Below are 13,850 nucleotides of genomic sequence, written 5' to 3'. Positions count from 1 at the left end.
CAGGATATATATCACATACTCTTAATTTATAAATAATACAATGGTATGTTGTTTTAACAACATACCATTCATTAATGCCTTAATATAGACGCCAATGAACCTACCTTTATAATAATCTTCATTCTAGGACAGGGGTCTCCAACCTTTTTATGAGCAAGGGCTACCACAATGGATAAAACAATCTGGAGGGCTACTTTTTGATATAGTCTACTTAAAACTTTTTTGTTTTACTTGTTTATTTTATTTTATTTGACTTGTTTATATGTTTTAGTATTGTTTAAAATTGTAACATACGTAAACCAAGCCAAGCTAATATAAAAAAAAATGTAATGAATAAATATTACAGTTGAGACTATTAATAGAATGTGCTTTGGCGGGCACCTCACAGACTCTGTGCGGGCTACCTGGTGCCCGCGGGCACCACGTTGGTGACCCCTGTTCTAGGATAACAAAATTCAGCAGAATTCTCAAAGCAACCAATTTAGAGATTCCTTTCAGTTTGGAATGGTCGATATGATGACAATTCATTTTCAGTCTTAAGTATGAATTTTTAAGAAAACGTTCCTTTTGGATGTATGTGTGCTAGAGAAGTAGTGCTATATTTGCAGTTCATTGTAATTACAATTCAGAAACATGCTGCGTAGAAACTAACAAAACAAGATAAAAACTAATTCAGGTTCATTTGGATTGATATGATAATGAAACTATTATTTCCAGCCATCCAGGGTAACCACTCACTCAAGTGTGTAAACATTTTAAAACATCATGACGTCAAATCAAACAGCATTTATAAAAGGTCACTGCCCAATGTCCAGTGCTCGCTCGCATATCTTTTTTTTTGGTAACCTTTAAAGCAGAATGGCTTGGTTATGAGTAATGACAGTTAGCTAAAGACAGATAAACATGCAGTAATTATGCATAAAGGTAGATGAGATTTATTTGCGAGAATGACCTTTAAATATGCACAGTAATATAATCATTTAATTGAGCTTGCTGATAAAACTTTCCCATTAGGACACAGGCGCTACCTTAACGCAGAGATCACGGAAACCAAGGAATTGACCAAGAAAAATGATTTCTCAGTGTAGTCTTAATTGTCAACATCAAAGATACAGCTGGATTACCGACTACTTGTGATATATTTGTGATATGGTGCACTTTATTTCTGAACCAAATCTGCATGAAGAACACAAAGAGCTTTCATCAACGATTCATTTTACAGTTCAGAGAATATACATAGCGCTGTATATTTATAAACACACTATATTGAAAAGACAAATACAGTGTGTCAGAAACAAATTCAGACAAAACAGAGACATTTAAAAAGTAGTTACACAATCAAGAAACATAATTTTCCACCAAATTCCAGTTTGTAGCTCTACCTTACCTGGACAAATATCACTCATCATTAAGTAAAACTATGTTAGAAACGTGTGTGCATGTGTGTGTATATATGCACGTATGTACATAATGTCTAATTCTTAACCGTTGTAGTCCTTTGGCTCTGTGGAAGATCCCTCTTGCCGTGCAATTCGCACTATAAACTATAAGGGGAATATGGTGGCAATCTCTTATCTGCGTGAACTATTTATATAATTATTCCTCTGTTCACTTTCCAAATAAAAGATAAAAAAATCTGCAATATTAAAATACAGTATAATTATGTAAACCAGACAGAAGCTTAATGAACTTGATGGACTTGCATGCACAAAACTTTACAAACTATGATCTGTCAGTAAGTCATGCTGCAAGTCAACAGCCTGGCTTCAATAAACATGGAACAACACTATCATGGGAGTTTTAAAGTACTGCTTAACAATACTTTGAAGTCCAATGTAATAAACGAAGGCTTTACTGGCTCTATGCAATGCTACACTTACAGCTCAAAAAAATATTTTGTAAGGGTAACCAAACACCATTGATACTGCAATACAAATTTAAGTGAAAGGTTATTCCTATCAGCATTCATCTGAAAAAAAAACTTGATAGCTACTACACAGTCATGGCCAAAACTTTGCAAGCATCTTCTTTTATAAGAGTTAAAATAATTTAAATGTGTCAATAAGCTATTTTATTTCCATTTTTTTCAGTAAATGTCTGTAATTTACATTGCGTAAAATGGTGCCATTTGACAAAAGTCAAAGAATTAAAAATAGATAAACACTTCTGTGATGAAATGGCTCACATACCAAACAACCTAAAAGGTGATGGTGTTTGCACACTTTTGGCTATGACTGTAAATACTTTAAAAGGAGCACAGAACTGGCTTAGAGAGAGAAGGCGGCTATATCACCTAAGCATATTACGGTATGTACATGACAATAACTGTTTTCACTGAAAAAGGATAAACTAAAATGAACAAAAATTAAGCATTCCGGCACGTGTCCATATCTGCGACTGTCGATGCTGGAAACGGTTCTCTCATAGGTGAGGCATGATCTGAGCTCAACTCCATGTCCAGAGTGAGGGATTCTGGGGGAAAACACAAAATCTGTGTAATAAGTTTGTGTGCATGTTTTATCAGTCACATGACCAAAGCAAAAAATAAAATAAGATTAAGATTTACAAATTTAGTTTTTTAAAGCGCTAATGAAACTGCATCTTACCAAGAGGTCCAGGATTGGCCTCCGCAGCTTCGTTGTGCATGAGAGAGTCAAGCGTGCGAGGGGACATTGGGAACAAATCACTTGTGTTGCCAGAGTTAGTCCTGAAAAAGAAAGAACGTATACATTACGAATCCCACGCAAGCTAAAGATGAAACCGCTTCCACCACCAAACCCAACTTCATCATGTGACATCCGAGAGTTCACATGACAAATTAACCCTCACTCCAAGACACGTGCATCAAAAATGCATGATTTTCAACACGCGCACACACAGCACACACTTAAAATGATGAACAAACTACATACAATGAATTTTCTTAGTAAGAAGTAAAGGTATTTGAAATAGAAGATGCAACATACAATGCAATGACTGTTACGAAACTGTTTGTTCCACCATCTTCTAATGACAGATTGATAGGCAACGTCCATTACATACCGTGTAATATACTAAACACCTGACAAGTTGAAGCCTGTTGAAGTTGAAGTCAAGGGGGCAAAGTTTCCCTATATGGTGATACCTCACATAACCAGTTAAGCAATCGGATTTGGTGAGGATAATATTACCAGCTTTGTGACACTAAAACTTGTTCTTGACAACCAGATTAATTACTAACACTACAATTTTGTTTGCATTAAAAAGTCAACAGAGAACATCTGGTACATGTGTAGAAGTCAGAGGCCATCAAAGCTAAAGATATTGCGGCAATTGGAGGACCACTTGCTTATGGGAGTCATTTTGGAGTCTAAACTTTATTTACAAGGTTTACTGTTAGATTTTTATTTTTACGGTAACTTACTGGAAGTAAGATTGTCAGTAAGTTACTGGGAGTTAGCCAGCTTACAGTTGCATAATTGTAGATGTGTTTCAGGCATATGCTCTATACCACAATTTCATTGTTCTGTATATTACCCTTACTGTACACTGTAAAAAAAATCAGTAGAAATTACAATGTTATTGCAGCTGGGTTGCCGGTAATTTACCGTAGATTTAAATCTATGTTATTTACTGGCAAGAGTTTGTTCAAAGTTAAATAAATTTGAAATATTACCAAGTCTTTATCTTTACAGAATAAAACTATACAATATCAGCATCATGCAAAGCATTCTGGGAACCAGAAATCATCATCAACCTTTTTCTGTTTTTTGCTTCAGATTTTGTTTCCCAGAATGTTTTGCTTGATGCTGTTTTTTTTGTTTTACTCTGTAAAGATAAAGACTTGTAAATGTTTAATGTTCATTTAACTTTGAACAAAATGTTGCCAGTAAAAAACATAAATGTAAATCTACGGTAAGTTACCGGCAACCCAGCTGCAATTTCTACTGAATTTTTTTACAGTGTAGATTAGTTTTACAGTATTAACAGTAATTATACTGTAATTAAAATTTGCTTAATGATCTTGTTAAATAATGCTACGGAACTCCAAATAAAGACATTAATCCAAGTATAGCAGTAATATTTTTTATTTTTAATATTTTTATTAACAGTTTTCGAAACTTAATATGGATTTTAAACAATGCATAAAATTGCATTACAACACAGATAAAATATAAATAAAAAGCATCACTCTAGAAGGAACGCTGGCATGGTGCATTCCAGACAGTTGATCTGAAAAACAAAATAAAACAAAAACCAGGGAAAATATTTAAGGAAAATGTATAAGTTTATCAACATTTTTGTTAGTTTTTGAATTACAGCTTTTTAGATCTTTATCTGGAATTCCTCATTTAGTCAGAACATTTGCTTTTCCGCATATGACTTTTAGGATAAATCTCTTCTTCTTGCGGCTTATGTCAGCTTTTGTACACTCGCGTCCCCTCATCCGGGTTGACCCTTGTGAAGAATCCTGCCACAAACACAGATCTTACATTATCATATACAACACATGCAGCAGTCATCTTTAAAATATTGTATGTGAGGGTGATCACGCAGTCTCCCCTGCACTGAGTGAATACATCGCATATTGCAATCTTTAGAGGAACAATTAAAACTACATACAGCCAAACGTGCTATAAACGGCTTAAGTTAACATTCTTTATGCATGTTAAGTGTTTTTCTCTTAAAGTGAAAAAAACTATTTTTAGGTGTTACCAATAAAAAATAATTTTATTAATTTTAAGTTAACTTTCACTTTTTATACTGTTTGGCTACTATAAACGGTTGAAATGATTTTAAAAGTTTACTTAAAATACACATTTTAGTGGATTTATCATAAGATGGGCGAAAATGTTAAATATATTATCAGATTTAATTGCACTTCTTACCTTTTACTGAACTTTCTAGTCAGTCCCCTCAATCGTAGATAAACTGTGACTTTAAATTTGCAGTTTGCGCTTGAAGTTGCTCCCGCTCAAACAAACAAACTGAGGAGGCTGCAGAGCAGGGTTGCCAGATCTGTGTAACAAAACCACCCTAATTTCCACACAAAACTAGCTCAACACTGCCCAGTGATACTTACGTACCTAAAATACTTATTGTACAGCCACTGTTATGCATTACACGCAATTTCCGGTCGAAAATCGTTGTGTAGTACACAGTGTTTCCATAAACAAAACCATCTTGCCTTAAGACTGAGAGCAACAGTTTAAAAGTAGTCAAATTCTAGGGCTGACTGCAGACATGGCAACCATGCTGCTGAGACTAATTTCAACCTAAAATAGTTTGCTAAGCTCTGCAGGTGAATATTATCCAATGTCAGTAATGAAATTAAGTTAGAAGAAACTCTGTATTGTTAAAAACAAGCTAAATACACGGACATATTTTTTTACTACAGTTCCACTATCACTGCAACTAGATGACCAATGCCACAGATTTCCAAAATACAGTATGTTACTGTAAATCATTGGTTCTCAAACTTTTACAGCGTGTGGTCCCCCTTGTGTGCAGTGCATTCCTTCAAGAAAATTTATGACAAAAACAGTTCTAAAATGTAATATTTTAATTAAACAAAACATATTAAATTATACCTAGTAGTGCTGTTGGTTAGTTGGCTTATTATTTTTTAGGTTTAATTACACAGAATTCATGATAAATGAATGTATTATAATATGTCATAAAACTGGGGCCCCCCTGGCACCATCTCGTGGCCCAAAGATTTAGAACCACTGCTGTAAATTACAAGCAGCATCATTAAAAAAACTCATAATGCAATGCATATTACAGCAGTGGTTTTCAACTCCAGTCCTCGGGCCCCCCCCCCCCCAGAACATTTTAGATGTCTCCATATATAAAACACCTGATTCAGTTCATCAGTTTGTTATTGTGTTAATTAAGGAACGTTTCAAACATTCTGTCAGGAGCCGGATGAGTGGATTCAGGTGTTTCATATAAGGAGACATCTAAAATTTTCTGGGAGGGGGGGCCCGAGGACTGGAGTTGAAAACCACTGTATTACAGTAATAAACTGTAATGAAATATTATAGTATTCTAGCAGGCATTTTGATGCAAGCTGTTAGAGCAAAGTCTAGCAGTGTTTTAAATGTATTGGCTGTAATGCAACATAGTATAAGTGCACACTAAGACTATCTTAAACAAACCGTGCCCGAGTGCTTTTGACCCCCAAAATCTGGTTCGTTTAAATGGTGTGATCACTTCATACCATTCTTGGGCTTGGTAAAAACCTTCTGATGTGCTCAGCACAATTATGTGAACGTCTGAGCGGCATAAGCAATGGCTCGACTAAGCAATACAATAGGCATTGTGAGAGGGCTGTGTCTCATTGCGTCCGAAACAACTCCAAATAGAAACCACAAACTTAACATTATGATGGGCTCCAGTGTTGAGGGAATGCTCTGCTTCCCGTTTTTCTCAAAACAATCGCATCCCAATGACGAAAGCATGCTCGGGCACGGAACGCTAAAAATACAGTGTGAGTGCAAGCTTAGGCACGGTTTAAGGAAAATGTTAGTCCACCTTAAGTTTGCAGACCACTAACATTGCTATTAATAGGAAGTATTGTTTAAAAGTAGGAATGGAATGTGAAATATGCCTAAATCGGATATTGGGAAAGTGAACTGCCCTGTCCTGAAAGCATCTGAATACTTCATACTAAAACATTACAGGCTAATTCAAGCTTAATGCATTTAAACATCAGATAAGAGTCTTTGCAAAATCAGTGGAAATTTTCAAAAACACAAATGAAAACAATTATCACTGCATTCAATCGAGGGTGCATGGATATATAAAGACGGAGGTTATTTTCTCATTCTTCATTATGTAATACAGCACATACAAAACAGACATTTCGGCTATTTGCCTTCTGTAAATTTTCTGAAAAGATTCACTGAAGGCGGCAAACAGCTAAAACATCTTTTACTGAGAAAACCCTTTAAAACCACCAAATTACGCAATTTAGATTGTCCTGTTTTTATAGAACAGCCGATATCTTGACGCTGCCCTTGTTCTTCCTGTTTGCCTAGATGAGTTATAAGTGTTTTAACCAAAATATTTTTGCTTTAGCATCTGTCAGGTGACTAAACACACAATGTCAAATTTAAGGATATTCCCATGCATTTGAATAAATTACCATATCATTAAGCTTTTCTTTGGCTTTGGTTTGCAGGTGGTTTACTTAAAAAAAACTGTGTTTTAGATATGGTTATTTGTTTCGCCAACCTCCGTTAGCCTTAAAATACAATCTGTTTAACATGAATATATTTTTGTTGATGTACTCTGTCTCATGTCTCTCCACATCTAGGTTGGGTTGTGCCACATTTTATCCTTAAATGTAATTGGTGTAAACGGGTGACAAACTTAAAAAAAAAAACGCTGACTTCTGTAAATGCCCAAACTGTTGCTTTTGCCATCGTACTGTAACAAGTGTAACAATTATTACTGCTGGTTTTATCTGTTTGTTGCTATAAGTAAATATTATGGCAGAATTGGTCACTACATACCCCCATATTTATATACTCATGAATATGGGTGTCAAAAGAGAAGTCAAGCATGTGTTCGTTTTATTTCTAATACCAGATAATACCTTTTTTATTATCGATAGTGTATATACTGTATAGGAAGTTTGATTGATCTGGTTTGAGATAAAAGGGGCAGTTTAAGTTTATACCACATTTTGACGCTAATAAAAGCTAACAAGTCTTAATTTTCCTCAGAAAAACTAACCAAATATTTAAATACCAAATATTAAAGGGACACTCCTCTTTTTAAATATGAAACATTTGATTCTTACAGTTTTGGAATCCATTCAGCTGATCTCCGAGTCTAGCGCTAGCACTTTTAGCATAGCTTAGCATTATCCATTGAATCTGATTAGACCATTAGCATCACGTTCAAAAATAACCAAAGAGTTTCGATATTTTTCCTATTTAAAAGGTTAGGAGTAATGATATTACATAGTGCCTGAAAATAGTCCCCTGCTATTGAAAGATACTAAGAGGACTATTATTGGCTGCTGCGAAATATCATTGCGCCTCCTGCAGCCATGTTACGGCAGCAAAGTCCTTGATTATTACGCCAGAATGAGAGTATAGTTCCTAGCCATATCTACCTAGAAAATCACAACTTTTAATTTTCTGTCTGTCTTAGTACACGATGTAACTACTGAAGAATCACGTTTTAAATAGGAAAAAAAAATAAAAACTCTTCTAATCAGATTCAATGGATTGTGCTAAGCTATGCTAAAAGTAGTACCCCCAGACACGGAGATTGGCTGAATGGATTCCAAAACGGTAAAAATCAAATGTTTAACTCTTGAAAATTAGCATTTTTGTGGAGTGTCCCTTTAATGACACATAATGGTCATGTTATGACTTTCCATATTGAACATTCTCTAAACAAAGATTTAAATGGAAAAAGAACTGAACTACAAAGAGAATGTGAACTTTTCCAAAGTGTAACAATGTTAATTCAATGTTAGCTTGAGAACTTAGAAATGAAAAGTGTTAAAAACATGAAAAACTAATCAAGATGCGAAAACATCACACGAAAATATGCATTAAAGTTCATAACACTTTGGACTGACACAAAGGAGTGTCCAGAAGAACTGATGTGAGATTAGAGGCAGAAACCAATTCCAGCAATTGAGTTCAACCGAAACCCAGACATCTGGTTATTTAGGGATGAAGTGACTTACACTGCGTCCTAACCGGGCACAACATGACAAGATTCCAGCTACAGGCTATTTTTGAGAAAAAGAAACCAAGCTGCCTACAAATTATTGTGTCACACTCACACATTGTGACTGTTTAGGATTGAAAACTGAATAAACTTGCAATAGAATTTACTGTTGTGCCTGATTATAATGCAGATAAAAGGTTTAAACAGAAACCCCCGGTAAAGTGTTAAAAGTCATCTCTATGTTAGCAGACATCTACAGTAGTGTGATGGAAACTAACTGTACACTTGCATACAAAAGTTAATGCCAGATCATCTCATTCACACACATACATAATCTCCCTAATGCCTACCCTGGGAAGCCGTTCCCAAGCAGTTCACTGTCCGGAAAGTCCATGAAGATTGAAGGACACCTATGAAGAGAGGTCAGTTTATAGCCTGCCTAACACACACACACGCGTCCGCACATAGACAGACAAAAACAGAATAACACACACATGGCTTCCAGTAAATCCAAACCTTTCGAGAAACACAGTATTTGGGATTTGTGAGTCAAGTAAGGTTGAGTTCGAGACTGGTTTTATTCCCTCAAAATATTTTTATGTAGCAAAGCATTAAACTTAAAGTATTATGTACTTTGTGTGTACATTACAGTTTGTATACCATGTTTGAAGAAACAGCATCACAATGGGAAATGGACTGCCTCATCATCAGATTCAATTACGAGGGTGATTTAAGGAAAAGATTCACTCAATCTTACACCTTTTACTATGCAAATAAGTGTTTTAGCCTGAATCTTTAGTGTGCAAACAACATGTGTTAAGTTTTCATATGTTTTTAAACTTGCGTAGGTTAACACAAAGTGTTCACACAAACAATAGTAGCCCTGTGGTTCATTTAAACAGTTCTGGTTTCCTAATAATGTGTTAGACTTGGTTTTAAAAAGACAACTTGGCAACTATCTCCTTGGTTTCTCTCTCTCTCTCTCTCTCTTTTCCTTTGTAAGCCTGTGGTTTAAAGGATGATGGGAAGGTTCCTTGGAGAATTCAGTAGAAGTTACATCCCTGATCCATGGAGAACACAGAACTGAGGGGAGTATTTTGAAACTGATCCTGTCTGAAGAATGACCAAACATTTTCAAGTTTACAAAAGGACTGAGAGAGAAAAGAGAGCTAGATCCATCCACTCACACACACATACTGAGAAACCGGGGAAAAAAAGAAATGCAACTTACGGGGTGACACAGATGAACTTGGTCTTCAGGTACGGCTGAATTACTGAAAGAACAACAATCCATGTGTTATTACACAGAAACAGCTAAGAGCTTCAATGACTGTTTGTCATTTAAAAAGCAAGCATTTTTAAAGAAAAAATACTATTTATTTTGATTCGGTTATAAACCTGTAAAAAATGATTTCATGAAAAACAGCAACAAAGAACTCTATAAAGCAGGGGTTCTCAAAGTCTGGACTCCGGTCCGGATCCGGACCCGACGGCAACTTGATCCTGACCCGCGTCCACTTCATATTACAAGTGCATTAATTTCTATGTAATTGATTAAATGTGTGCATTTGCTATTTTACAAATGCATATTAAACTTGTAAACCATTCGTTTAGTTTTTTTTCTTTTTAGATTTATTCCTGGTCCGAAAATAAAACGAGTTATTTAAAAATTTCCTGTAGCCATCACACCCAGTTATTAGGGACTTTAAGCAACAGCTGGGAATGGAACGGCTACGGCGACCGGAAGTAAGCTGTCAGACCGCCGTAGCCAAGAACGTAAAAATCACTAAGCAACCGTAAACAGGACAGCGCAACGCGGTATTAATTCATTTATTAAGATACAAAAATATGTCATGTAAAAAAGCAAGAGAAGGATTGCTTTTGGCATTAAATGACAATCTTTTGTCAGAAGAAGAGTTTTTACTATTGTATGATGTAAATAAGTCTAAAAACCTAATACTGAAAATGTTGAATACTTAAAAATCTTTAAAATAAGCTTAAATTTAAAACATTTGAACACATATTATATAAAAGACTTGTGGTACAATCATAAACTGATGCAATTACAATGTCATATGCCATAAAACATAACATTTATTTACATAATCTCTCACGTTGTAGCGACTACGGCAAATCAGCTGTTCTCCCGTAGTAGACCGTTACAGTAGAACGTCGCAAAGTAGCAGTTAAATTCGCGCATGCGCAATACAACGCCATAATGCCGTTGCCGTTCCACCAGAGGCTGGTGCTTAAAGTCCCTATTATGCACAGCTACTTCATGTACTACGGCTTTTGATCAGTCCTTACCAATCACTGTTGGTTTGAGTCGTTTAAAACATGCATTTAAAAAAGCAACACTCGTCAAACATAATCTTATACATATTCTTTATTATCATGAAAATACCTGAAAAGGTTTGAAGAACAGTAATATAAATATATCCTTAAGACATTTCCTGGAGCTCCGTGTGTCTGGTTCTTCGTCTGCAGCGCATATTAAGTTTCTGCCCAAGAGCGCCCCCTGGCTTTTGGATGTAGCGGCATTTCACCGTAATTCATTGAGAAGCACAGCAAGCATCATCAGCCAATTTATAGGTGCACCCCTAATTTTGGTCAGTGACTCTGCCTACCAACCACACTTTTTTTTGCCATGGTTTATGCATATGATGGAGAACAAACTGTGCCTTTCTCTAATTAGGTTGCTCTGTAACTGCACCTGGTTACTTTTGGCATATTTCTTGTGTTTATTTATTTATTTTTTTAACTTTAAATGCAAAATACACTTATGTTTTTCCCAAACTATTTGTGTTGATTTGTTATATAAACAAATGATTTACATCAAGTTTTTCCGGACCTATGAAAATTATGGGAATTCAGATTTGGACCTTTGAATGTAAACTTTGAGAACCCCTGCTATAAAGCAACTTACTTTATATTCTTTATAAGTTTAGGTTAAAAATTCAAGTAATTTTTTTACCAAAAATTATCTACTGTTGCTACATTTCAATATGGTGATTTTATAATTGTTATTATAAATTTTTTTTTGTCATTTCTGGAGCTCGCCCCATTCACATTAAATTAATATTCCACTTTCATTAAACAAAAATCCTGATAATTTACTCACCCCCACGTCAATCAAAATTATGATGTCTTTCTTTGTTCAGTCGAGGAGAAATTACGTTTTTTGAAAAAACAAAAACATTTTCAGGATTTTTCTCAATTTAATAGACTTTATTGGACCTCAAAAGTTAATATTGCAGTTTCAAATTGGTCAAAACGAGGCATAAGGGTCTTATCTAGTGAACCGATTGTCATTTACGGCAAGAAAAATAAAAAATATGCACTTTTAAACCACAACTTCTTGTCTTGCACTAGACGTGTGATGCGCCAGCGTGATCTCACGTATTGCCTAAGCACGTCGAAAGGTCACGCATGACGTATGCGAAACTACCACCCCAGGTGCATAAAAAAACTTTTCTGTTCTTGATAAATTACGTTAATCTGCAATACCGCGATATCCACTAAATGGCTTACTCAATTTATAGAGGCCCTTCCACATAAAACCGTTTTTACTTGTATATTTTGATATGTGTTAGGTCCATATGTGTTTGTGTTGTGTTGTGTCGTGAATGTGAAAATTAACTTCCACCTCCTCTGTCAGCTCTAGCCACTGAAAAGAAATAAGCGGAGAAATCAGGTCAGTTAGAAAAGCTTATCAGTGTGACGTGGAACTGATCGAGGTGATTAATATTCATGAGCTCTTCAACTTGAGACCGCGCCCACATATTACGTGTAGAGGAGTTAGTTTTCATAACAGGTTACAGCAAGGATGGCTAAACGTCAACCGTACCGTATTCGGGCCATTGTTTTTGTTGAGAGACATCATTCCTATTAAACGAGGGAATCATAACAGTTGCTACATGTTTGGGTGTTCAGAAGAACGCTGTGAAGAGAGACTGCGATTAAAAAGCAATGCTCCTCTATCAATATTGGATCCGGACAGAATGGCGCAGCTTATGTGAGTAAAACACTTTAGTACTATGCGTCACTGTGGCGGCCGGTGTTTTCTCTTCCGAGGGACGCGAATTCATGCTGCACACACGTTGAAAGGGTTTATGATAAAAGACACACGTGTGTGTGTGAGTAAACACTTTAGTACTATGTGTCACTATCAGTTGCGGCCAGGATTTCTCTTCAGAGGGACGCGATTCACGCGAATTCATGATGCACACGCTTCAAATGTGATAAAAGATGTTTGTGTTTGTGCATTCATAACACGCGCATCGAAGCTTTGAATGGTTTATGTAAAAGACGTGTGTGTGTTTGTGCGTGCGTGCGCTGCCACACACGCATCGAAAGGGTTTACGATAAAAGACACGTGTGTGTGTTTGTGTGTGTGTTTTTGTGTGCGTGGGATTACGATAAAAGACACACATGTGTGTGTCAAAAGGGTTTATGATAAAATATGCGTGTGTAAGAAAGTCACTGTGTCTTAAGACACTCACTTAACATTAAACTGATTACACATGAGATTAAATTGAAAGTTAGTTTGAACGAAAAACTGTTATCCAATCATAGCAGTGGGCGTTTACTTCCAAGTCGTCAATGCAGCCCGCCCATTAAAACGGATCATTTCTCTAAGCAGCTTCAAAATCAGGGTACAAAATGGCCTATTACTTATTGCTTTTGATGTTTTTGGATGTAAAAACCATGCAAACGTCATGAGTAGACCTCAGACAACAGTATACTATAAAACAATAAAAACGACAGAGGAAGGGCACCTTTATGAAAAATCTAAAGCCAAAACGTCATTTTCTAATTTGAAACTCTGTGTATGTTTTGATAACCATTCTGAATCTGATCTCTAACAAAATCCAAATTTCTTCCCAAAAATCAAATTATTTAAGCTTTTTGCTAAAAAAAAGAAAAATACCCATATTTAAGAGTTTATAAGCAGAGAAAAATTATAGATAAGATTAAACTTTTTTTCCTGTTTTGTTTGTTTGTTTAAAAGCAGAGGGTCTGATCTTTCATTTGATATATTTGTATGTTTATATATTTTTTAAAAAGAAACGTTTCTTGGAATGCATTTTGTTAAACTTTTGTGAAAATCACAAAAAATGCTGGCGGGCAACTTTTCAAATAATGGCGGGGAATGAGTTAATATCTTTGTGTCA

General features: G+C 35.6%; 1 protein-coding gene across 3 annotated transcripts in view; it reads right to left on the bottom strand.

The window, feature by feature from the left end:
* Window positions 1–1,137: 1,137 nt before the first annotated feature.
* The window catches only part of stat3 (signal transducer and activator of transcription 3 (acute-phase response factor)), a 48,025-nt gene continuing 35,312 nt past the window's right edge, over window positions 1,138–13,850 (bottom strand). Inside the window, exons 21-24 of one of the 3 annotated variants that reach the window (XM_073813912.1) lie at window positions 9,908–9,950; window positions 9,027–9,086; window positions 2,607–2,707; window positions 1,138–2,472 (exon numbers count right to left, since the gene is read on the bottom strand). In XM_073813912.1, the coding sequence (XP_073670013.1) occupies window positions 2,366–2,472; window positions 2,607–2,707; window positions 9,027–9,086; window positions 9,908–9,950 (311 nt within the window). In that variant the 3' untranslated portion in view covers window positions 1,138–2,365. Of the gene's footprint in view, window positions 2,473–2,606; window positions 2,708–9,026; window positions 9,087–9,121; window positions 9,790–9,907; window positions 9,951–13,850 lie in introns of those variants that run through there. The other 2 variants (XM_073813913.1, XM_073813914.1) reach the window with 2 other exon arrangements.

This window comes from Paramisgurnus dabryanus, chromosome 3, assembly GCF_030506205.2.
Source record: "Paramisgurnus dabryanus chromosome 3, PD_genome_1.1, whole genome shotgun sequence".
NCBI classification, from domain to species: Eukaryota; Metazoa; Chordata; class Actinopteri; order Cypriniformes; family Cobitidae; genus Paramisgurnus; species Paramisgurnus dabryanus.
Note: the sequence above shows the minus strand (reverse complement) of the source record. Positions and strands in the feature narration are given on the sequence as shown.